At 41.6% G+C, this 26,815-nt stretch overlaps 1 protein-coding gene across 4 annotated transcripts in view; it reads right to left on the reverse strand.

The window, feature by feature from the left end:
* The window catches only part of STRN (striatin), a 72,435-nt gene that overhangs the window by 28,394 nt on the left and 17,226 nt on the right, over window positions 1-26,815 (reverse strand). For all 4 annotated transcript variants that reach the window (XM_061624710.1, XM_061624708.1, XM_061624709.1 and 1 more), the window contains exons 3-6: window positions 18,887-18,960; window positions 9,093-9,171; window positions 5,894-6,061; window positions 166-301 (exon numbers count right to left, since the gene is read on the reverse strand). In XM_061624710.1, coding sequence (XP_061480694.1) covers window positions 166-301; window positions 5,894-6,061; window positions 9,093-9,171; window positions 18,887-18,960 — 457 coding nt within the window. The remainder of the gene's footprint in view (window positions 1-165; window positions 302-5,893; window positions 6,062-9,092; window positions 9,172-18,886; window positions 18,961-26,815) is intronic.

Consider the following 26,815-nt stretch of genomic DNA (forward strand, 5'->3'; position numbering starts at 1 on the left):
AAGTAATCGGACTCTTAAAAACAAGATTTTTGGCAGACAGGCTTGCAATTAAGACCTTTCATTTGCACATATACAAGGATTTACATATATGTGTTTTTCCATATAACAATTTTTAAGATCCCTTCACTAAAAGCCTTGTTTTACTATTAAGAGTTCTTAGCCCACCGTTGAAGTGTCCATGATTGTTCTCTCTCTTCCATCAATATCATCATCTTCATCCTCATCGCTAAATTCTGCAGCAGCATTTTCAAGGAATTTAAATGTCTCCAGCAGAGAGGCAGAGTCTGTTAAATCTGGTTTCCTAGATAAAAATTAAAACAGCAATAAAAGGTTATTCTGTCTGTTTTTCTTCATTGTGCTTCACAAAGCCAAAGGTAATACAAATTAAAAAATGCATCAAAATTATATAATTCTCCACTGGATCTGCAATTTCAAATTAATATATAGTGATGCATGATCACTATATAAAGGAGTCTCATTACATGTTAAAGACTTACAAATTTGTTATGGCACACACTTTTATGGACTACAGTCTACTCCATCAGAGATGCACTAAGTCTAATTCTCAGTTGGCAGGCATGAAAAGGAAAAATTGTGGAAGTCTGAGTTAAATAGCAATGACATACAAGCATGCGATGAAGTAGCCTTAAGTCAACTAAAGCTTGCAGCATAATACATTTTAAGGTATCATAAGATTTACATGGCTACTCCTATGGAAAATGAATACAGGGGGGGGGTCTATTACATCCTGGGTTGAATCCAGAGATCCCATGAGCAGGGATGGGATCCCCTAGAGTCCTCTAAAAATTTGCTCAGGAAGTCAGAGGAGCCTCCTGAATGGTGTGGAAGGTGGCACAGGAAGCTTCTAGGGATAAGTCAAAGTCATCTTCCTATTTCTGCAAATCACAACCTTCATTAGATTGTCAGCCCTTCCATTTGCAGGACTACCTCTGATCCAAGCTCTGATATTTATTTATCATGCTTCACACTGATTGATATCTCTTTGGTAAGCACGGTGAAAAATGAAGCTTGCAAATTATTTTCATTTAAGACAAAATTTTAAAAACACAGTGCCACAGGCAGCACTACTCTTGGAACTGAACATATGTACATGAATTCATGGCATTTCAACTAGAATCACAGAATTATAGTTGGAAGGGGCCTATGAGGCCACTGAGTCCAACCCCCTGCACAATGCAGGAATCCAAATCCAAACTACTTAAGCAGCCATATCATAATTCTCACTTCTGTACTTGAAATTGTGTTCTTTTTCAGTTTCTAGATTACTTCAGATTTTTTAAAAAACAACTGAGGTGCTGGGTTTCAAGATTCCCAACACACAATGAGAGGGACCTTCTTGGGCAAGAAGAACATAAATAAAACCACAACTACAGCTCCCCAAACATCTCTCTTTATTGATACTTTCTTCAGGTTCTCCTAAGAGAACGACTTGATGTTTTCTTCACTCACCTACTATTAAATACATTTTCCATGTTCCAGATAGTTAAAAAAAGAGAAAATACAAATAGGAAAATTCAGAATAAGATTTATACACATTGTATACACATTGTAGAACCCTGCTGAATTCAGAGTTTGATATTTTAGTCTTTAATGTGCACAGACTTTATAAGTGACAAGCCTCTCCTATTTAACCCTTCACTTGATCCCACTCAACTGAAATGGGAAACATTAAGTATTTTTTCTACATTGCATTTTCATTTTTTAAAAAAATTGCAATATAGCCTGAAATGTGCTGGAAGACCAAGGCAACAAGCTGTTTTTCATTATGTGACAAGAGAAAAAAACACAAGGAAAACCGGCCAGATTGCCAGAGGCCATCATTAATGCCATGTCAAGTCAGGGTCACTAAAGGAATCCAAAGAAATCCCACTATCACCAAAGAATAGCAAAGCCACAATTTCAAAAATCTATCCAAATATTTTTCCATGCCCATTTGTCAGTATTCAATGGAGCTTATTCCTCCATAAGCACGTATAGGATTGCAGCCAAACTGTCTCAAAAGTGTAGGAAACACACAGTCAACTATAAACCACCCAGAACTTTGTTAGTTGTAAAATAAATTCCTTTTTGTATCTAACTAGTAGCAGATTGTAGAAACATCACAGTTAAGCTCTTTTCAGGGATATATGAAAAAGATTCTAACAGCTGCCCCACGTCATGCCTATCTGGAATCTATGCATTGGGATTTATGTACATACAACCCTACACGCATAATTTTAGGGGTAAGAACAACACAGATGAGACCTACATATGTTTAAAGCTGAGCTTAGAAATATATTATATCTATGTCAACATGAGGCAGTCCCAGGGAAGCGATAGGTGGGCATGTAGTGATTCTGTTCTTTATCACATGCAGATGTTACATACTTGCAGGTAAATGTGAATGGTAGACATGAAGCAACAGTAATCAGGTAACACTGTTAAGCTAAAGTCATGTTACAGAGGTGATATTCACTGTCCAAAACAAGTCTCAAATTATGAACTCATTCTGAATGTTTGTACATACTGCCCGATAAATTATGCAAATATTACAATATTCAATAATACAAAAGTTTTAATGCAGTTAAAGTTTATGCCTAAACAGCAATATATTGAATGTGAATATTGAAAATTGATAGCACCATACAATAATATCCAGGACGTATCATAATTTCTATTTTTAAAAAGTAATAATCACGTGCCACATACACTTATTCTGCTAATACTACTTATAAATTCTAATTAACAGTTACACAGAAAAAGGCTAACTACATTCCTTCTATATACCTTCCTTAGATTTCATCTCAATAAAAAATAGAATTTCAGTTCTATGGTTTCTGTATGTTCTCTGCAATTTGTTGCCTGGTGAAGACTTGGTGTGGAAGTAGAAACAGCACAGAAGCAGAATCCCGGAATCATCAGAAAAGGCACATTTGTGAAAAATATTCTGAGTTCATTACAACTTTTATTATTTGTGCTTTAAATCAGTTCACTGGTTTAGGTCCTCATTGATAAGGTCATTAATACAAGAAGTGCTTAAACTAAGTCCTTCAAGATTAGTCCTGTGGGCTTATGTCTCCCTGTTTTAGACTTTAAAAAAGAATTTACAATTTTAAACAGGGTTAAGACAAAATTGGGGGCTGGGAGACATTTCATGAATGGTTTCATGACCACCACACACGGGTGCCTCCTTTTTAGCAGCTGTTTTTGAAGGGGTGCTATGAACAAGGGGACCCTTTCTGGAAATATGAGGCCAATGATTCTAGAAATTACTGTCAATTGAATTTGTGATGTTGTCACATAGTCAAATCCGATTGCTGCATGGTGTCATCAGAAAGACCATTCAGTGCGAGGTCAGGAAACATGATCTTCACTTTGAATTGACTTTATGATACTGTAATGCAGCCAGATCTGATTGGTTAAATGATGTCATCACATTTGCAACATTGTCTTTGACTGGGTTTTGATCCGTCCCAGGAACATGAAGTGGCAGTAATAAGGAAAAAGGCATCAAAACAGCAACATAAAATCCTAATGTTCTGCTCACAGAAGAGGAATACCCTACTTCCCCCTCCCTATGAGGAACCCTGTGACCTCATAACAGTTACTCATAAGCATCAAGGGCCCTTCAGAGCACTTCATATGGCACAAGAGGCTGCAGCTGCTTGGGGGTGGGGGAAGCGGCAATCTGTCTTCTCCTCTTGGGCAAACAGAAGTGTTTTCTGCTCACGCAAGTTGTTTTGTTGTATCTGAATCACAGGCTGCACATAATGGCAGCTAACATGACAAACAAGTATACACTAGGGAGCATAACCCCTCCCCACATGTCATTTTATCCGGAGGCCTGCTCCGTACAACACAGGAATCATGCCTTTAGTGTGGTGGCACCTACCATTTGGAACTCCCTCCCATTACACAGACAGGTGCTGTCTCTATTGCCTTTTTCACACTTATTGAAGACCTACCTTTTTCTGTCTGTACTGGAGTTGAAATTGTTTTACTGTATGGAATTGGTTTTTAACTGTGAATGTTTTTATTGTCAGATCACTTTGAGATATTTTATGGGAAGCAATTAATAAACAGAATCAAATAAATAAAAAATATTATGCTAAATTCAATTCCTGGTCATGTTAAAAGCATGAACTGGAGAATAAAATGTAAGTTTAATAAGTCAGTCTCAGATTTGCTCCAACTGCGCACTTTAAAACTGACATTACTATTACTGCAATGTCCTTTCAGAAGTCCTGATTGAGTACTTGAGTACTTAAATTCACTCAGCTGTACCATGAACCTTTTTGCAAGATGCCAAGTTGAGGTTTAGTCAACTAACAACCTTTATCAATTATGAAACCCATGAAAACGTTACAGTATGTCAGTATGCAAGACATTGGAAAGGCATATTTTCAGAAGAACGGAAGTAAAGCATTTATTGCTTGAAAAACAGCTTAAACATATTGCCTGACAAGATGCATAAAATGATAACAACAATGCTCCTTCATTAAAGTCAATTTAAAAATCAGAAATCTGAAATGGGCTGGACTTTATTACTGCACATTATACATCAGATACCAAAACAAAGCACTCCCCAAATTTTAATTCAATTTGCAAAGGAAAAAGTAACATCATTAAAATAAAGAAGCAGGGATTAAAATGAGAACGAACAGGTATACCACACAAGGCTACACCAAAACGGATATGGCAGCTTCATTTGTTTCTCTTCTGCCAAAAATGTTAATGACAAAGTGCATCCTTTACACTCACAGCAAACACTGGAAATGCTAGATGTTAATACAAGGTTATTTTTTAGTGTCCCCTGCTGAGTTCATTCATGCTGAGCTGTAGTACTTATCTTTTATAACACCAGTGTGCTGATCTGAAGAAGTGAACCATTTCTTTCAGTAAGCATTATGAAACACAGGTAAGTAGGATTATATCTTTCAAACTATCAAAATAATGTTTCCATTGATGGATTCAAAATCTTCCAGGATGCATCGCAAGTCCACATGACGCTCTCGAGTACAAATGTTTTCACTGGGATCTGTACATTAGCAAATATATTGACTTGCATAAAATGTTCCATGGGCAGAACAAATAATTTTTTAAGGAAGCATTATCCTATCTTTACATCACCTTGGGGAGCAGCAGATAAAAGATTCTGATTGTAAAAATGTCTTCTTGTCTTTTGTTTTTTGCACTGGCTGATTCAGAACTACTCTGACAGTGGTAAATTAGAGCATACTCTCATCAACAGAGTTGTCCCTGGAGAAAAATAAAGGACTCTGCAAGAGTGAAGCCCCTGAACCCAAAGTTCTTCATATTTAAGTCTTTTTGTAATTAGGTTTAAGTCTTCATATTTAAATTTAAGTTCTTCACATTTAAGTCTTTTCCCCCTGTAATTTCCATCTGAATCTGTTCTAAACCATCAGCAGAACTACTAATGGAAAGGCACTCAATTACTGTAATGACAGTCTGGGATGTAAGCAGCAGTCATGTTACATCTCTGGGGAGAACACTTTTTTTTAAGACTGGCACAGTATGTCTGCAGAACAGGCATCATAAACCTAACAATGGCTTAAATTGAGCTTGAAGTAACATATTAGGAGTAGCTGTTACTTATAAGAGTACTTCAAAAACAAAAGAAAAAGAATGCACTAGTTTTCCTAGGCTAAGCAAATCTAGAAACGTGAATTTCTTAACAGAATTGCTATTTAGCTTACAAGAAATAGAACTGAGGTGGAAGGAGGATATTTATTTTAATATCAGCAAACACACAATATTGAACAGTCATAAACTCATGTAGTATACCACACCACTGAAAACTTTCACTTAAGTAGATTACTTTCAAAAGTATAATTTGCACTACTGGAAGCATCCCACTATCAAAAACACTTACCCAATCATCACCTTTTCTTTAATCTCAGCATCTGTGCCATTCACCATTGATTCTTGGTTTTTGTCATTTTCCCTATCTGGACCATCACCTGAGAGACCCAGCAACGTTCGTACCCGCTTTGACTTCACATCCAGTATTGTGTCAGTGTATCCCACCTCTTGCAGATATCTGAATAAATAGAAAGCATGCGAGTTGCTCAGGAGCTGTCAGCAAAGATGTAATAGTCAATTGCTACAATCCACCCAGAACCAGTCAATAGTTTAGCGACAAGAAGAAGAATGTGCTGCATGCTGACACAACAGGCTTACAAATCATCTTGTACCAGCTGCAGAGGGCATTGTCTCTTGCAGTACCAGTCTCTATAGTTCCCAAGAAAACCAAAGAGCTCTGCTGTCCGTGTATACACAATGCATTATTCATTGTACTCTAAAGTTCTCCATACATTTCCAACCACATTTTTTCATAAATAATGACTTTTATATATGCAACTCTTTATATAAAATTTGCTAAGATCAGAACTAAAGCCCACAGAGTTCTTGACCACTGGGCAGTTTTATAAGAATTCCCATTCTCTCAGCTGTTCATTCTACCAAACAGCATTTCCTTCTAGGTTCCCTTTTCAGCTGAATACTGCTTTATGATAAAGTATCTTTAATTCAGAAATTCTTTACATTTGCTTTTAATCTTTTCCCCATCCTTAAATTTTTGAACAAAAAGATTTTTTTTTTTACAATAATTTTTATTCAAATTTTCATAAAACATACAAAACAAAATCATAAACCATTCAAAGACAAAAAACAAAACAAAACAAAAATAATTAAACAAAAAAAATAAAATATTGACTTCCCATTTGTCACAGATCAAATCAGTTATAGGTCTACAATATATAACAATCCTGTCTCTTAAATCATATTATAAAATCACTTTCCTCCAGTAGTTATCTTAATTAATCATCAAATCTCATAAACATTACTTTATTCTTTCCACAAAAAGTCAAAGAGAGGTTTCAATTCTTTAAGAAATATATCTATCAATTTTTCTCCAAATAAACATGTCAATTAATCCATCTCGTTAATAATTATAATAATCTTATTGTCATAACCATAGTCCAAATAAACATTTCGATTAATCCATCTCTTCAAAATCTGTTAGGTTCAATAATTTCAATAGCCATTATTCCATTATCCCTATTAGTTCCATCTTCCATCTTCAATAGTCCTGTTAAGTCCAGTAATTTCAGTGTCCAATCTTCCATTATCAGTATTCCATAATAATCTTGCTGTCATAGCCATAGTCATATAATAAGAGTCTGATGGGAATTTCCTCTATCCCAAATATTTTCTTGCCATCCATTCTGAATAAGTTGCTGAAATACTGTTGTAAAGTCATATCTCTGTTCTTCTTTTTTACAAAATGCACTGGCTCATCTCTTGAGAGTTTTTCCATTGTCACATGGCTGCAGTTAATTCCATAGATTTTCTCTATATCAAACTCCATCACATCATTCCAGTCCAAAAGATTATCCAAGCCATTGATAACTTTATCTCTAATATCTTCATTAATTTCTTCAGAGATAACGTTAAATTCCAAACAGTAGATTTTATTTCTAAAATCCATAAACTCCAGATCTTTTTCCAATTCCACATTTGTTCCAATCTCCAGGGCTTGTATCTTCCCTTTATTTTTTCTTTTCTCATCTCTGATCTCATTCTCCTCTCTCACAGGATCCCCTATTTCTTTAAGCTCCTGCGTCATTTTGCTCAGTTCAATTTTCAACTCCTTACTACCCTGTCGCAGGGTTTGTTTCGTTATCTCAATCTCATCCATTATTTTCTGAAACATAGTTACTTCCAGATTCTCAGCCACTTTCTTGATTGCCATTTTTAAAACCACGAAAACAAAGCAAAACAAAAATAAAGAAGAACCACTTCTTATTTCAGCAACAATTGGGTTAATATTCCAGGCTTGATGACATCACAGTATAAACAGAGCAGCCTGCCTTATCTCTCTATGCAAAACAAATTTAGTTCCCAGCATCAAAACAGCTAGTGGCGTCGTGAAGAAGCAGATTCGTCAAAATAAAATAGACCAAAAAGAGAATAGTCCCAGACAATATAATATTCCTCGGAATAGAAATCAGGAATAGAAATCCCTCTTCTATTTATATCTTTAGAATGCACTTCCAGGACAGCTTTTTGCGACAGAAACAGAGATAAGCTGTTAATTTCGTGAATAACAGAGAAGAGTTATAGCTCACCCAGAAGTTGTCCAAAGCCGATCAATCTGACAAATCTCCTTTGGCTGCAACAATTTAAACCAAGTAAAAAAAATAATAGAAAGAAGGGTGCTTGCCTGTTAGTCCGTTCTCTCTTTAAAGAAAAGATAAACGTATCGCTTAAACAGATAGAGCTTGTTCGGAAGTCCGTCCGGCATTGTTGGCTGGACCTTATCTCATAAATTAATGAAATCCAGTCCTCCCAACAAAAACAGGCTTTTGAGGTTGATCTCTACGTTTCTCCCTGCCCGGGAGAAATTTCATCAGTCAAAAAAAAAATGTTCTGACTGATTTATATCTGAATAAGCTTCTTTTGAGGCGGGAGCCCGTCCCAAAAGCAGGCACAAGCGAAGTCACCCTTCCCGGAAGTCGAACAAAAAGATTTCAAGTATTATTGCAATAATCACTAGAAGTAAATATTTTCATCCTTTTGAATTCTCTCTCTCTCTCTCACACACACACACACATATACTGCCCGCCCCCAGCAAGCTCAAGCCTCCTGGTAAAAGGACTTCTGATTCATGCAATCTAGCATCACAAGTACTGAAACTACTGAGTCCAAACACACCACATTAAAACCCTCATGTTACATGTTCAAGTTGAGGAGGAGTGGAACCAGCAGCCCTCTACACCCAATCCTAATGACTATCAGAACAGCTCAGAACTCACCTTAGAACCATCTATAAAGTATGATACTTAAAACACTTTAATCCTCACCCCATTGTTCTCATCACATGCTACTTCAGTTTTAATCAATACTTTATCCTACTTTTGTCACAACTTTGCTGTCCTCGAGGAAGAGGCATAGCTCAGTGGTAGAGCATGTGCTTTGACAGTAAAAGGGTCAAGGTTCAATCCCTAGCATCTCCAAGTAGGGCTGGGAAAGGCACCCCCACATCTGAAATCCAGTTTCGGGTTACTTACTGTCTGAGCAACTGCCGTCCTTGTTTCCATATTAACTGGCTAGTTGGCTGTGACTGAACTTCAGTTTCATTACCTTCATCTGAAAGATGAAAACCATTTTAACACAGGAAGGAGATCAAGTTCTATCAATTCTATCTTCTAGCAGTGTCTAAATATTCAAAACTGTCAAAATCACAGTGAAACATGAGGTTGAAAAGCTGTGGAACATTGTACTGAAAATTAAAATGCTAAGTGCATTGGCCATCTGTCCATTCTTGTCAGTTCCACTACAGAGTTTTGAAACCCCTTTTTCTCAAACAGTCTTGTACATACTTAAGAAATAAAATGTTACACTAGCTTAATTATTTACATCTGTAGAATAATGTACATTTAATTCCTGTATTTTTGCAATTGAAGGCTGCAGCAATCAAAGACCTATGCACCACGGGAGAACAAATGCAAACTGTGCATAACAATTCAGAGCAGAAAAATAATACAAGCCTAGCATCAGTCTTTTTCTGCCTATTCAAAAATTTTCTCTCAAAAAAAGAAAAGGAGTGACTTGCTTTTGGTAATGAGGAAATTGTGGAGCAATGGATGTATATCCAGTTTGAAGTTGTACAATTGCTCATACTTCCACCTGAGACAGTAGGACAAGCAATCTGCTTGTTGAGAGGGCACAAGAATTAAATGGTACGAGACAGATCCATGAGACTGTTAGGTCTGAGGAATCTAGAAGCATCCTCCTCAGCACTGCTATGCATTATGAGTCCTTTGCTTAGCAAAGAAAGGATGGGATGAAAGGAGAAAATGGACCATTGGTTTCACCTGAAGGGTGATTTTCATAGGAGGAATGCCATCAAGCGGGTAATAGCTCCACCTATTGTCCGAAGGCAAGAATGATTTCGAAGTCAAGACTAGGGGCGTCAGGCCCCTCCCACTCTCCAGTTCATTCGCAGCGAGTCCAAAGAGAGGTATCTAAAAATGCAGGAAAAAAGAGGCCAACGGGCCTACCAGCAAAGACATAACACAATAGCAATAATCATAATAGTATGACTCTAACATGGCTATATATAATTAATAGCAGTCTTGACTTCACTAGAAATTCTAACATAATAGCGTAACAACACTAAAATTCAAACGTAGTATATTTAGTTATCCTCCAACTGGGAGGGTCGTGATGGCATTCCTCCTATGAAAATCACCCTTCAGGTGAGACCAATGGTCCATTTTCCATAGGAGGAATGCCATCAAGCGGGATGTACCAAAGCAACCCATAACAGGGAGGGACCAACCACATGCTAATCCTCATTAAGAACCTGTTGCAAAACTCGTCTGCCAAAAGAGGCATCGGCAGAGGCATAACGGTCTATTTTGTAATGCCTGATAAACGAGTGTGGGGAAGACCAAACAGCAGCTCTGCAAATATCAGCAACAGGAGCGTTAGTAGCAAAAGCAGCCATAGTGGCCGCTGACCTAGTGGAATGAGCTGTTATACTAGGTGGAACTGGAAGCTTAAGGGACTCATAAGCTAAAGTAATACATGCACGCAACCAGCGGGAGAAGGTGGACTTAGCTACTTTATGCCTCATAGACCTTGGATGAAAGGATACAAACAGAGACTCCGTTCGTCGTATCTCCTGGGTCCTAGACAGGTAGGTCTTGAGAGCCCTCCAAACATCCAACGAATGCCAAGCCTTCTCCAGAGGATGGGTAGGATTCGGGCAAAATGAAGGAAGTACAATGTCCTGATTGCAATGGAAAACTGAATTGACCTTGGGACGGAAGGCAGGATCAGTTTTCAGCACAACAGAGTCCTTGTGAAAAACGCAGAGATGTCGGGCAGAAGACAGTGTGCCCAGTTCCGAAACTCGTCTCGCGGAAGTGATCGCGATCAGGAACAGGACCTTAAATGACAACAGACATAAAGGCACAGTCCTGAGGGGCTCAAACGGAGGACGTTGTAAAGCCTGTAGAACCTTCGACAAACTCCAGGAGGGAAAACGGTGGACTACAGCCGGTGAGCATAGAGCAGTGCCTCTGAGGAAGCGTTTGATAAACGGGTGTGATGCAACAGGGGCACCAGTGGAGGACACTGAAAGAATGGACGACAGGGTGGACGCATGCCGACGTAAAGTGTTGGGTCTGAGTCCCATCATGAGGCCCCTGTGAAGGTATTGCAGCACCTGTTGTATTGTGGCCTGTGAAGGATCGAGGTGTTGGGACTGACACCACTTGGAAAATGCCACCCAAGTATGTTGATAAATACGAGTGGTAGATGGTCTTCTCGAGGCCAAGATAATGTCAATAACAGCGTCAGACAGTCCAGCCGACCTCAAATGTTCCCGTTCAAAAGCCACACTGTTAGGTTGAGCCACCTGGGATCCTGATGGCATACTGGACCCTGGGATAGGAGGTCCGGCCTGACTGGTAGTGGCCAAGGATCCGTCACCGACATTGCCAGGAGATCCGAGAACCACGGTCGACGGGCCCAATATGGTGCGATCAGGACCAGCTGAGCCCTCTCGCGCCGCGCCTTCCACAAAGTTCTGGCTAGCAGTGGAATGGGAGAGAAGGCATACAAAAGGCCTTCTGGCCACGGTAGTGATAGAGCGTCCACCGCTTCTGCTGTTGTATCCAGGAATTGTGCGAAGTACCTGGGTAGCTAGCAATTGCGACTGGAAGCAAACAGGTCGACTGAGAAGAGGCCGAAGCGACACTGAAGAAGATGGAAAACGGTCGGATGAAGTTTCCATTCTCCTGGAAAGACTTGTTGTCTGCTGAGCCAGTCCACTGTCACATTCCAAATTCCTCTGAGATGTTCTGCTTTCAAAGACTGTAGATTTTGTTCTGCCCAGTCGAAGATGAGGAAAGCTAGATCCTGCAAAGAACGCGACCTCGTTCCCCCTTGCCTGTTTAAATGTGATTTTGCACACGTGTTGTCGGTTCGAATGAGAACGTGGTCCAAGGGGAACAGCGACTGAAAATGGAGCAGAGCAAAGTGGACAGCTTTTAGCTCCAGCCAATTGATGCTCTGAGTCTGTTCTGCAGCGGTCCAAACCCCTTGAACGAACTGAGAGTTGCAGTGGGCTCCCCAGCCGAGGAGACTGGCATCGGTGCTGATGACAGTCCTGTGGGGTTCTCTGAACGGAGTGCCCTGGGTGAGGTGATGAACCCTCATCCACCAACGGAATGACAGACGCAATGCTGGGCTCAATGAGATTGCTCGATGATTTGAGTTGGCGATGTCCTGCTGAAATGGCAACAAAGTCCACTGGAGATGGCGAGAACGTGCTCGAGCCCAAGGCACAATATGGATGGTGGAAACCAACATTCCGAGAACCCTGGCTAGAAGCATGACATCTGCGGTCTCTTGGTGCGTCAAAGATTTTGCGATGTCTGTGATAGCAGATATGCGTTCTAAAGACAGGAACACCGTCGCCTGCTGGGTGTCCAACATCGCCCCGAGGTGTTGTAGCCATTGGGTTGGTTGTAGATAGCTTTTGTTGAAATTGACCAACCAGCTGTAGGTCTGCAAAACATGGAGTGTGAGCTTTAGATGTTGATGAGCCAGCTCCCTCGAGCTCGCCCGTATTAAAAGATCATCCAAATAGGGGTAGATGTGCACCCCTTGAAGTCGGAGGTAAGCCACTAGTATGAGTAGCACCTTGGTAAATACTCTCGGGGCAGACGAGAGACCAAATGGCATTGCTCGATATTGAAAATGTTGGGTGCCAAAAGCAAATCGAAGGAATTTTCTGTGGGCTATGCAAATAGGCACATGGAGATATGCTTCCTTAAGGTTGATAGAGGCCAGGAAGTCTCCTTCTTGCAGGCTTTCTGTGATGGAGTGAAGGGATTCAATTTTGAACCTGCGGTACTTTACAAAACGGTTAATGAACTTGAGGTCCAATACCGCCCTCCATGACAGATCTCGTTTGGGCACAGCAAATAGAAGGGAATACACCCCTTCCGACCTCTCTGTTATAGGGACTGGCTCTATCGCCGCTATGTCCAAGAGGTGATGTATGGCTGTCTGCATGATGCAGTGTCTGTCTGATGCCCTGGGGCAAGGTGAAGGGTGAAATCTGTCTGGAGGGGTTGCCCAGAATTCCAATGCATAGCCAAAACAAAAAAGTTCTCTGATCCAACGGATCTGAGTTAGACGCAGCCAATGGTCTCCAAACCGCAGGAGTCTACCTCCAACTGGTATCGCATCAGTACTGCTTGTGCTGGCGAGACCCTCCCCTATATGAGGAAGTTGAGGAACCTCTGCGCCCCTGGTACTGACCTCTGCCTGCGAAACGTCTGTTCCAGCCTCCCCTAGAGGGGCGAAAATCATAGGTTCGGAAATCGCGGCCTCGTCCCCCGGGCCGCGTTCCTTGAAAGGGCTGGGTCAGGCAGTATGAGGGGAAACGCCTGAAAGGCTTGTGATCAAAGTTCTTGACAGTGGCCAGAACCGGCTTTCGAGCCTCCTTGGGGTCAACAAGGACTGCCTTTAGGGCTTCCTCGACGAATAGTAAAGATCCGGAATAAGGTGCCCTTGATAAATTGACTCTGGCTGTAGAGTCAGCTTGCCAGTGACGAAGCCAGAGGGTCCTTTGAGCGACTACCTGAGCTGCCATAGCTCGGGCTGCCAGTTGATTAGCGTCCAAGGTGGCATCAGCTACAAACGCCGCTGTCTTGCGCAATTTTATCAGTGACCTCCTCAGAGAAACAGGATCGGGATCGGGATCTTCCAAGAGGTCATCCAACCACATCATCGCTGCACTGGAAAAGATGGAAGCTGATGCAGAAGCTCGCATGGAGAAGGCGGTGGCCTCATGATTTCTGCGTAACGCAAAATCCAACCTACGCTCAGTAGCGTCCTTTAGGTTTGAATCTCCTGCCTTCAGCAAAAGAGATCTGGAAACTAGGCTGGCGATCGGCTCGTCAATGCCAGGGATGGTCAGTCTATTGGCAAAGTCCGGAGCCAGAGAATAAAGTCTGTCTGCAAGGGTGTTAAAACGGCGTGTTTGCAATGGATGAGTCCATTCGTCCTTGGCCAGCTTGGCAATGGGATCTAGTACAGGAAGGTAGTGTTCAGTTGGTGTGGGTGATTTCAATAACCTGGCCCCTTTAATAGTGGGAGCGGTAGCTGTCGGTGGTGTATCTTGTAGACGAAGGGTGTGTACTACTCTACGCGCAAGGGGCTGATAATCTGAGGCATCGAACAGACGATAAGAGGTATCCTCCTCATGGTCGGAATGGTCGCTCCATTCGTCTCCTTCAGCTAGCACCGCAAAAGGTGACTCCTCCCCACAGGAAACGTCATCAATAAGTCTGCCTCTCGCAATATCGAAAGGATTTGGGGAGCATGATGGATTTGCCTCATTGCCTACATAGTGGTCCATACTGTGCTGAGGTATGGCGGGGACTTGTGGCGGGGACTGTATTTGAGTAAAATATGACAGCATGCCCTGTAGTTGTGATAGAAACTCATGAGACAGCTGAATCCCCGGTGAGGTAGACGGTTGCGCTTGAAGAGGCGGTGCAGCAGGCTGTGATATTGGATAAGCTCTAGGGGGCAATATAGGAGGAGGCTGGTTGTCAGCAGGCTGTTCCAGAAACCCAGCGAAATCCTCCTCCTCGGAGGAAGCAGTAGGAGAATGAAATAGACTCGTTAACTGTTCCTGGGCTGCTTGATTGGGAGCCGGAGCAGAGACATAGTGTGGGCGCTTGGGTTTGCTGTGGCTGGAGAGATGTTTTGTTTTGGCAACAGCTTTGGTGTGCTTATGCTTAGTCGCCTTAGATGGTGTCGGCTTGGCTATCTGAGCCGTTGTCGGCTGTTCCACCATCTTATATTTTCAATGGGTTCAGTACACGGCCACCGATGGGGCAGAATGCACAGACCCTAAAAAGCTCAGTACACGGCACACGAATGGGGCAGAATGCACTGGCAGATGGCTAAGTACACGGCCACGGATGGGGCAGAATGTACTGTGTTAACAACGTTGCTACCCAGCCTGGTTAATAGCTGGTATCACACAACCTTGGTACACGGCCACGGATGGGGCAGAATGTCCAGTTCAAACAATATATATATATTTTTTTACAGTAGCAACTGGCTGGGACACGGCCACGAATGGGGGAGAATGTCCAGTTCAAACAGCTTTTGCAGTATCAGCTGCCTTAGTACATGGCCACGAGTGCGGCAGAATGTACAGTTCAAATAGTCTAGCGCACAGCCACAGCCTTGATGGAACAGCGGAACGTACGTTCAATAGCTGCATAGGCAGCAGTAGTAGCCGGGTGAGAGAGGAATCCTTGTAAAACTAACAAGTCCTATCTGCAACTCACATACAAGGTAAAAAACCCCTTTGTTTAGTACAGGAAAGGCTAAACAGAAAGAGTGGGGAAAAACGGGACAAACAAAATGGCGCCCGTAAAATGAACGGAAAAAAGGAACAATCAAAATGGCGGAGGGAGAGGAGCAATGGCGGCAGCGAACTGACGGAGGGACCGCCTAGCACAGTCTCAAGAGCATGTGACAGCCGGGGCTGATAGGCGTAAACGCGGCTCTTAATAAGGAAACACCGTAGCAGCTAAGGCAGCAGTAGTGGAAGCAGCCGCAGCCGCCGACTGCAGAGACTTTCGCGGCGAGAACTTAAAGCCACGAGTCCGGGTAGAAACAGTTCAACGGATAAAAAATCACCCGGGGAGAGCCGTGGCCACAGGCTCCCGGTTTTAAAGGTATGTCCGCGAGGCAAAACGCCGCGGTGAACTAGGGAAGGTAGCGACTCGGGCCGGGACTGAGGCAAAAGGAGCTGAGATCAGGGAGCCACAAGAGGAGTCTCCTAGGGGAAAAGTGGATCGTGAAGGCATGAAACAAACGAGGGGTGAAGCAGGGAGCTGCAGCCGCAAGCTCCCACCTGAGAATAAAGAGAACCGCAGCCGCGGTCTCTCTAAGATCTGAGGCTAAAAACTGGGGAAAGAAAACGGCCTGGGCAAGGGAGAACCCCCCCCAAGGGAATTCCCCAGTAATTACAAAACAAACAGTGTTAAATACAAGACAGAGGGAAGGGAAAGCACTTGGGTACACACAAACGACAATACCTTCACACCCTGTCAGACAAATACACAAACAAACACAAAAGACTTAGCTAGATGCTACGCTATAAGAAATATCAATCTTGTTCGGTACGAAGGCAAGAATGAACTGGAGAGTGGGAGGGGCCTGACGCCCCTAGTCTTGACTTCGAAATCATTCTTGCCTTCGGACAATAGGTGGAGCTATTACCCGCTTGATGGCATTCCTCCTATGGAAAACTCAAATTATTATTCATTATTTATTTATTAAATTTATATCCCACCCTTCCTTCCAAAAGGAGCCCAGGATGGGAAACAAATGGTAAAACATCTTAAAAACAATTCAAATACAGATGCATACTAGGAAAAATCTTTACTTAAAAGGCTTGTTGGAAGAAGATAGTCTTTTGAAAGTGCCAAAAAGACAGCAAAGACAACAGCTCTCTAATATTAAAGGGGAAGGAATTCCAAAATGTTGGTGCCAGAACCCTAAAGACCTGATTCTTACATTGTGCAGAACAGGCCTCCTGATAAGATGGTATCTGCAGGAGGCCCTCGTCTACGAAGAACAGTGATCGACTGGGTACGTAAGGAGTGAGACATATGATACTTTTTTTAACCAGCAGTCATGCGGGTTCAATACAGTACAGCAATAACTTGATTAGGACTAAATAAAATACAGAGCAAGCATTTAAGTTCTCCAGAACTCTTCACTAGGCAGGATGTTATACAAAATGGGGAGGGGCGAAGCAGAGAGAAAGAGAGAGGGGGGATGCTGGGATTGAGGTAGTTGCTACCTAAGTCTGAGGTTTGCAGTAATCTTGAGCTGGAATGCAGGAAGAGTCGCAGAAATACCTGGATTAGCCTTTCAGGGCACAAGATTTAAGACGTATGTATCTTGCGCCGTGACAGGCTAATCCATCCTTTTCTCCCCTGTCCCCTTTTGTTTAACATTTTAGTTGGTCCTAATAAAGGTATTCCTATATTTATATAAGCATACATTAGTTATTATTTGGAAAAATAGTTCCCAGCTAAAAACATCAGCCTGAGACCAGGTGTGAACGGGCTCATGCTAGAAACAAGACTGTTATTTAAGTGAACGTTAGAAGCCTCAAGCGTAAAATTGTATTATGGGCAAGACAATAAGTGGAGCCCATTATCCCAGACTACACAGCCTTCATTTAAGCAAATAACAAAGCCTTTGCAGAGAACACATGACAGAGCATTTGAATAAAACTGACAGGACATCGGCTATTCTGTCTCCCAGGTAAGTTTCAGAGCACAGGGAATGCAAGTGAAGAAGCTAAGTTATTCCATTAAGGCTAGTTTTATAAGAGGACAAGGAATTACTGCTGCTCTAACAGAAATGGCTACTGAGGGCCAAACCAGAAGTGAAATTAAGTATGTCATTAGAAAGCACTTCAGGATTTTTTGAGTGCTTCAGGCTCCACCTGTCATGAGTGAGACTCGGCTTCTGAGCACACCGGGGTTGGCATCATCACCCACCTTCAGCGTTTTAGAGAAGAACTTTAGATCAGTGGTACAGCACCAGCTTTGCATACAGAAGGTCCCAGGTTCAATCCCAAGCATCTCCAGGTACAGCCAGAAAAAGATTCCTGCCGGAAAGCCTGGAGGGAAGCTACCAGTCATTGTGGGCAATACTGAGCTAGATAGCAACATAGGAAGCTGTATTGGTCTGTCTTTTTATTTAACAGCAGGCCCTACAATGTTCATTGGGATCATAGCTTAACCCTTTCCTCCACAGCCATAATCCCAACCTGCTGTTAGTCTAAGAAAAACACTCTGATTGGTAATGGGAGCTTTTTAATATAGGAGCATGAGGGGGGCACTGTTCAATAGATCGTGGGGAGGGGAGGGTGATGTAGTCCCAATGAAAATCAAGACCTGTCCCCATGCTCTCTATTAAGTAGTTTGGCAAGGAAACAAAACCTTAATCCATCCACCTTCAAGAAATTTATGCAGGGCTACTTAAAAAAAAAACCCTTCTGTGTTGCTTTTATGTTTTATTTGCTTGTTTCAAAACATAAAAACTGAGGATATCATAAATATACTCAAACACTTTTAAGCATTAAAAACATTTCCCTACTAGTTCTATGCAAGAGCTTCAGGTTTTTATTTTATCCCAAATGCATTGAACCAATGTTTTTTTCTGGGCATCTGCAATGAACACTGTGAAGCAGTCTATCTATTCACCACCAATTCAACATTGTAGCTGCTCATTAAGTATTACTGTTATGCTATAACATAGAAGGCCAATTTAGCTATTACTAGTACCAAGATTTAGGGACCAGGCTACAGGACTGGATGTGCACTCTCCATTTCCCCTCCTGCAGTCAAATTCCGTATCTGCCTATCCGTATCGAGATTCAATGTTGTCCGTCTCTTGCTAACCGAAGTTATAAGCCCATTTAGAACAATTCCTAAACTCATTCGGGAACCCCGATTAAAAGTGGATCAGAAGTAGGTCTGGGAGCATACCCAGTTTCATTTTAAGCCAAATGGACAACAGCTATGGAGGTTAATGTTAACCTTAGACAGAATTGGGGGGGAGGGGAGGAGTTCGCCTGAGAAAAAGAAGAGTATGTGCAGTCCCACTATTTATTCCTGATCCCCCAAGCACTGACTCCTATTGCATATATATCAAAGTCAGTACTCTTCAGAAAATGACAGCTGCTTGTCTTCTGCCCAGTCTTTAATTGTTTGTCACCACATTAATCAATTCTTACCAGAATCATAGTTAGGAGGCTTCATGTCTCCCTGATTCAGCTCTGTGCCATATTTTAATTTGTGGTATTTAGCTCTATAAAAGAAAAAAAAGAAATCAATTAGCATGGGAAAATGCTACCTGTGTTAGAAGGTACATATTAAATTTGTTCCCACTCTTTTTTTCAATGTATTTATACTTCCTGGAAATCTCTTCTCTAAATCATTCTATTTTAAAAAATCAGAAGCCCTACAAGGCTTTTTTTGTTATTTGTCATTTAGATATGCTTGACATATGAATTACTAACAATGGACAAATTAATCTCACAAGGCCAGCTCCTACTACAAGAACCAGTTTAGATCGCCAAACATGCAGTCTAAAGACCTGAAAAATCCAATCCAGCTGTGCTTACCAAGACTGCCAAATTTGTAGGAGTTGCTGCCAGACCAAGAGACATAAACAAGGAAAGCTGCCAGAAAAAGCACTGGGGCAGGAGTTCTCTCAAGGAGAAAGTTCTAATCTCACACTGGCCAGAAATATAACTTAAAAGGTTAACATACAAACATATCATGCAGATAAGTTTCTTAATTTTTTAAAAAATAGCACTTAAGGTTTAAGTGAGTGATACTAGTTGTGAGCATATATGACATCTAAAAAGACAGGTATCTATTAAGGGATGGCATTACATTTCAATCTCCAAAAGCAGGGACAGCCAATATGGGCCCCTCCAGAAGCTGCTGGACTCCAATTCCTATCAGACCCAGCAGCATGACCAATAGTCAGGTATGATGGGAGGTGTGATCCAGAAACATCTAGCTACCCTTCTCCTAGAGAACCCTGACATATTGGGTTTGAAATTTACAAGAACAGATATTGCAGGTTGGTGGATGGTTAAATAAACTATGCCATAACTAATTCAGAATCAGCTATCTTACATTCTACTTAATCATTTATTGCCGTTTAGCTTCTCTCATATGTCAAAAATGTGTGTGGGGGGGCAGCATTGCACTAATTAAATATAGTATTGAACCAAGTATCCTTTCTGCAAATAGAAGGGTTCCTTCCATTTAAAGAAAGGTCTGAGATCCAACAGAGATCCCTGCTTTGAGGAGGGGAGGTTGAAAGATAATTTTCATCAATACCCTCTTGAGTCCCCACTCACATAACCTCCCACACTGTTTCCATGGGTCCCCCAACCTTCCAGATAGCATTTATTTAGGAGGCCTAGGATGCTCCCATGGAAAGGAAAAATTGGCAAAAATCACTCCCTTCCTCCAGTGGGAGTATCCCATGAATAGTGTGCTTTGCTCACAGGAATTCTGGATCTAACTTCTCTGTATATTAATGTTGTTGTTGTTGTTATGTGCCTCCAAGTCGATTACGACTTAGGGCGACCCTATGAATCAGTGACCTCCAAGAGCATCTGTCATGAACCACCCTGTTCAGATCTTGTAAGTTCAGGTCTGTGGCTTCCTTTATGGAATCAGTCCATCTCTTTTTGGCCTTCCTCTTTTTCTACTTCCTGTTGTTTTTCCCAGCATTATTGTCTTTTCTAGTGAATCATGTCTTCTCATGATGTGTCCAAAGTATGATGACCTCAGTTTCATCATTTTAGCTTCTAGTGACAGTTCTGGTTTAATTTGTTCTAACACTCAATTATTTGTCTTTTTCACAGTCCATGGTATCCGCAAAGCTCTCCTCCAACACCACATTTCAAATGCATTCATTTTTCGCTTATCCACTTTTTTCACTGTCCAACTTTCACATCCATACATAGAGATTTGGGAATACCATGGTCTGAATGATCCTGACTTTAGTGTTCAGTGATACATCTTTGCATTTGAGGAACCTTTTCTAGTTCTCTCATAGCTGCCCTACCCAGTCCTAGCCTTCTTCTGATTTCTTGACTGTTGCCTCCAGTTTGGTTAATGACTGTGCCGAGGTACTGATAATCCTTGACAAGTTCAATGTCCTCGTTGTCAACTTTAAAGTTACATAAAACTTCTGTTGTCATTACTTTAGTCTTCTTGATGTTCAGCTGTAGTCCTGCTTTTGTGCTTTCCTCTTTAACTTTCATCAGCATTCATTTCAAATCATTACTGGTTTCTGCTAGTAGTATGGTATCGTCTACATATCTTAAATTATTGATATTTCTCCCTCCAATTTTCACACCTCCTTCATCTTGGTCCAATCCCACTTTCCATATTCTGTGTTCTGCGTATAGATTAAACAAATAGGGTGATAAAATACACCCCTGTCTCACACCCTTTCCGATGGGGAACTAATCAGTTTCTCCATATTCTGTCCTTACACTAGCCTCTTATCCAGAGTATTGTTGCACCCCAGGCACAAGGGGAGCTAGATCAGGGAAAGGAGTCAGAGGAGGTCCCTGTGGAGGCTCTGTCAGCCCACAGACTCCCGTGCTCATCGCTCCTGTTGAGGCAGATCCCACCCCGTCTGCTAGTTCCCCGTCTGAGCCACTGGGAAGTGACCCTTCGCACACACCAACCCCGCCTGCACTAGAATCCCCGCCTGGCACTTCAAACACTTCCCTGCCAACCAGCTTCCCACTCCCTGAGGTAGCGCCATCACCTAGCGTAACCCCACTGTTGGATGGGGTGTTGGAGGCTTGGCCCCATCCCACCCTGTACGAGAAGCAGGACTCCCAGGGGGTGGAACTGCGGAGGAGCCGGCGGTTACAGGCGAAGACCTTCCCTACCTAAGCAGGTGCCCACCCAGAATCCAGTGCTGAGTCAACTCTCCCCACATACTGCAGAGATTGTTTAGGTAGCTTAGCTAGGGAAAGTAGTGAGATAGAGTAGACAGGTTTATGAAGAGCACTGCTTTGGATGTAACCATCACCCTCATAAAATGAGATTTAAACCAAGCCTCGCCTCCGTCTTGTGTCTCAGGCTCTGGACAGGACAAATATAGGTTGCACATCAGAACAATCACATGCTGTGGCACCCCCATTTCTTTTAAAGTATTCCATCATTTTTCATGGTCTACACAGTCAAAGGCTTTGCTGTAATCTATAAAGCACAGGGTGATTTCCTTCTGAAATTCTTTGGTCCACTGCATTATCCAATGTATGTTTGCGATATGATCTCTGGTGCCTCTTCCCTTTCTAAATCCAGCTTGGACGTCTGGCATTTTTTGCTCCATAGTAAGAGCCTTTGTTGTAGAATCTTGAGCATTACTTTACTTGCATGGAATATTAAGGTAATAGTTCGATAATTACTGCATTGCCTGAGATCCCCTTTCTTTGGAATTGGGATATATATTGAAAGCTTCCAGTCTGTGGGCCATTGTTTAGTTTTCCATATTTCTTGACAATTTTTTCTCAAAATTTGGACAGATTCAGTCTCAGTTATTGGTATGCCATCTGTTCCTGGTGATTTGTTTCTTCCAAGTATTTTAAGAGCAGCTTTCACCTCACATTCTAAAATGTCTGGTTCTTCATCATACGGTTCCTCCGTGAATGAATCTGTCATCCTGGCATCTCTTTTATATTCAGTGTATTGCTTCCATCTTCCTTTTATTTCATCTCTGCCAGTCAGTGTGTTCCCCTGTTGATTATTCAGCATCCCTACTGTTGGCTTAAATTTCCCTTTAATTTCTCTAATCTTTTGGAATAGGGCTCTTGTACTACCCTTTTCGTTATCCTCTTTTATTTCTATGCAATAACTACTGTAATAGTTCTCTTTGTCCCTACGTACTAGTTGCTGTATTGTTGCATTTAGGGTTCTGACTGTGTTTCTATCTCCTTTTGCTTTTGCTTTCCTTCTCTCTTTAACCATTTTAAGAGTTTCTTCAGTCATCCATTGAGCTCTTTCTCTCTTATTAACTAGAGGTATTGTCTTTTTGCATTCTTCCCTGATGATGTCTCTGACTTCACTCCACATAGTTCTTCTGGTTCTCTGTCAACTAAGTTTAAAGCCTCAAATCTGTTCCTTATTTGATCTTTATATGCTTCTGGGATGTCATTTAAATTGTATTTTGGCATTATGATTGCTTTGTTGGTCTTCTTTAGCTTTACTCCGATTTTCGATACGACAAGTTCATGATCTGTACCACAGTCTGCTCCTGGTTTTGTTTTCGCAGAAAGTATGGAACTTCTCCATCTTCTGCTACCAAGTATATAATCAATTTGATTCCTATATTGGCCATTTGGTGATGTTCTTGTGTACAGTCATCTTTTCAGTTGCTCAAAAAATGTGTTTGCAAGAAACAAATTATTCACAGAATTCAGTGAGTCTTTCTCCTGCTTCATTTTTGTCTCCTAAGCCCCATTTCCCCACAATCCCTAGTTCTTCTCTGTTCCCTACTTTTGCATTCCAGTCCCCCATGATTTTCAGAACATCTTGTATTGGTGTGTGATCCATTTCTTCCTGTACTTCTGCATAAAATCGTTCCAATTCCTCTTCTTCTGCGTTTGCCGTTGGAGCATAGACTTGGATGATGGTTTAAGTATCTTTTTTTAACTACAGATCATACTAGGGACTGCTACCCCTGCTCACTTCACTTGCCAACCGCACCAACCATTGCCAAAGCCCTCCCCCTTCCCCCCCACCAAGTCACCAGCATCCTCCCTTGCCCCCCCATGGGTCGCCAAAGCTGCCTCCCATCCAGCCAATGAGGTGCTGCTGCTGCCACCAGCCTCTCCCACTGCCCAGCCTCTTCTGCTGCTTTTCCCGTCTGGCCTTTCCCGCAGCCTCCACCAGTCTCTCCTGCCTGGTCTCTTGGGCCTCTCGGGCCTTTCTCACCCAGACTCTTCTTCTGCCACTGCCATCTCCCTCTCCCACCATCGCACCCCGTCCAACATCACACTGCATGAAGTCATGATGGCATGAGAGCGTAATGGCTTACTTTTTTATTATATAGGAAGAAATAACTTGATGTCCCAAGAATAAAAATGAAGGTTGAATGAACAGTTACTCTGCCATATCATGTGCGTGCGTAAGTGTATGAGAGAGATTTTGACAACTACCATTACTTCCTCTTAATTCTTTTTCTTAAATAATTTTAAATAATTGTACCTTTCTGCTTTTCTTTTCAATTTTTTATGGTTACTTTACAGACTATTTTGTGTAGAAAACTTATGTACACTTGTGACAAGTGTATCTTTTTCAGTAAAATTCAAGCTATAGAATATAGGAATATTGGCTCTGATGTAGCTAAGGTACAGCCGGACCTTATGCAGAGTTTATGGGAAAGAAGCAAGATATCTTTTTCTGAGTCATTTCCCATATCACCATTCATACATCCTGACAGCTTGTGTGCAATTTCAGGTCTTTTTCTGAATTAATTAAGCTACTGAAAAAATTGTTTAAACGTAACTAATCTGACAGTTCATTGTGATGAACGCTGATCCTAAAGATACTTACAATGAAATCAGTGGAATTTACTCCTAGCTAGATTAATGGAACAAGTTGATCACATCTGATTGAAACCCCATTGCTTTCAAGAGGACTTAACCACAACTAGCTAGATCAGGGACTGTGATGTGGTCCTTTGTGTCCTCAAGGAAACATCCACTAGACTTTTTTCTTAATAGGTCTAGATTTTACTCTATTTACACTGGAAACAATGAACTGAATCCAGAGAACATCTACAGAAGGGACTTGGGAGAAGCCAGCTTCCAATCCACCTGCTAGCAGCCCAGAAAGCCTCTCCCAACCATTAGAGAATCCCATTGAATGGGATGTGCTGTGGCACAGGGAGCTGCAGGGGGAATCAAGGGTGCCTGAAAGTGCGACAGAAGCACCTTCTGTAAATTGTTGGGAGGAAGAGGAGATGGGTATAGCTTTATATCTGCAGACATTTCTCTGGATCCAACCCTAGTTTTTTTGGGCAAAGCAATGTATTATTTTCTGAGTTATAGCTTGAGTGCTCTTTCAGGCTTTTTCTGGACTAATTATTTTTTAAAATTGTAATTATGCCCTAGGCTCTTTCCCAATCAAATATAGTTTGGCTATAAGTCAGCAATGAGCAACTCAATTTACATCAACATAACAATTCAAATTATTTACAATATAGAGTGTATATCTGTCAACACTGTCTTATAAACAGATGGTTACAACATCTGCACTGGCTACCCATCCAATACCGAGTGAGGTTCAAAGTCCTTGCATTAAATTACAAAGCCCTGAACAACTTAGGTCTGGGGTACCTTAGGAACCACCTGAACCCTTACATCCCAGGTAGATCACTGAGATCATCTGCCAGAACATCACTGGTCATCCTCCAAAATGGTGAGTCTCATCTGACAACAATTCCTCAAGCCTTTCGTGTCATTGGCCCAGTCCTGTGGAATGCGCTGTCAACAGAGATTCAGCAGGCACCTTCATTCTGATTTTTAAACACCTGCTGAAAACAGGCTTATGCAGGCAATTAAAACAATGACTTTTTACAATAGTTAGTTAACTGATTTCTGATTTTAAATTTTATATGGTTTTATTCTATGTTTATATATATTGTAAACTGTTTTGTGTTGTTTTTAATGAATAGCAGTAAAATATTTTAAAAATAAAAAAAATGGAAACCACTTTGTGAGGTCTGCCTGAACAGCAGTATATACTGTATATATACCTTAAACAAATTAATAAACAATAAAACAACTGCAAAGATGTATCACTGAACACTAAAGTCAGGATCATTCAGACCATGGTATTCCCAATCTCTATGTATGGATGTGAAAGTTGGACAGTGAAAAAAGCGGATAAGAGAAAAATCAACTCATTCGAAATACGGTGTTGGAGGAGAGCTTTGCGCGTACCATGGACTGCAAAAAAGACAAATAATTGGGTGTTAGAACAAATTAAACCAGAACTAGCACTAGAAGCTAAGATGATGAAATTGAGGTTATCATACTTTGGACACATCATGAGAAGACATGATTCACTAGAAAAGACAATAATGCTGGGAAAAACAGAAGGCAGTAGAAAAAGAGGAAGGCCAAATAAGAGATGGATTGATTCCATAAAGGAAGCTACAGTCCTGAACTTACAAGATCTGAACAGGGTGGTTCACGACAGATGCTCTTGGAGGTCACTGATTCATAGGGTCGCCATAAGTCGTAATTGACTTGAAGGCACATAACAACAACAACAACAAATCAACTGCACTATTCAGCTGTCTGGCTGAAAGATGCATCCACATTTTTTTGGTGGATTTTAAGAACATAAGAACATAAGAAGAGCCTGCTGGATCAGGCCACTAGCCCATCTAGTCCAGCATCCTGTTCTCACAGTGGCCAACCAGGTGCCTGAGGGAAGCCCGCAAACAGGACCCGAGTGCAAGAATACTCTCCCCTCCTGAGGCTTCCGGCAACTGGTTTTCAGAAGCATGCTGCCTCTGACTAGGGTGGCAGAGCACAGCCGTCATGGCTAGTAGCCATTGATAGCCCTGTCCTCCATGAATTTGTCTAATCTTCTTTTAAAGCCATCCAAGTCGGTGGCCATTATTGCATCTTGTGGGAGCAAATTCCATAGTTTAACTATGCGCTGAATAAAGAAGTACTTCCTTTTGTCTGTCCTGAATCTTCCAACATTCAGCTTCTTCGAATGTCCACGAGTTCTAGTATTATGAGAGAGGGAGAAGAACTTTTCTCTATCCACTTTCTCAATGCCATGCATAATTTTATACACTTCTATCATGTCTCCTCTGACACGCCTTTTCTCTAAACTAAAAAGCCCCAAATGCTGCAACCTTTCCTCGTAAGGGAGTCGCTCCATCCCCTTGATCATTCTGGTTGCCCTCTTCTGAACCTTTTCCAACTCTAGAATATCCTTTTTGAGATGAGGCGACCAGAACTGTACACAGTATTCCAAATGCGGCCGCACCATAGATTTATACAACGGCATTATGATATCGCCTGTTTTATTTTCAATACCTTTCCTAATTATACCTAGCATGGAATTTGCCTTTTTCACAGCCGCCGCACACTGGG

This window comes from Rhineura floridana, chromosome 4 (assembly GCF_030035675.1).
Source record: "Rhineura floridana isolate rRhiFlo1 chromosome 4, rRhiFlo1.hap2, whole genome shotgun sequence".
In the NCBI taxonomy this organism is placed as follows: domain Eukaryota; kingdom Metazoa; phylum Chordata; class Lepidosauria; order Squamata; family Rhineuridae; genus Rhineura; species Rhineura floridana.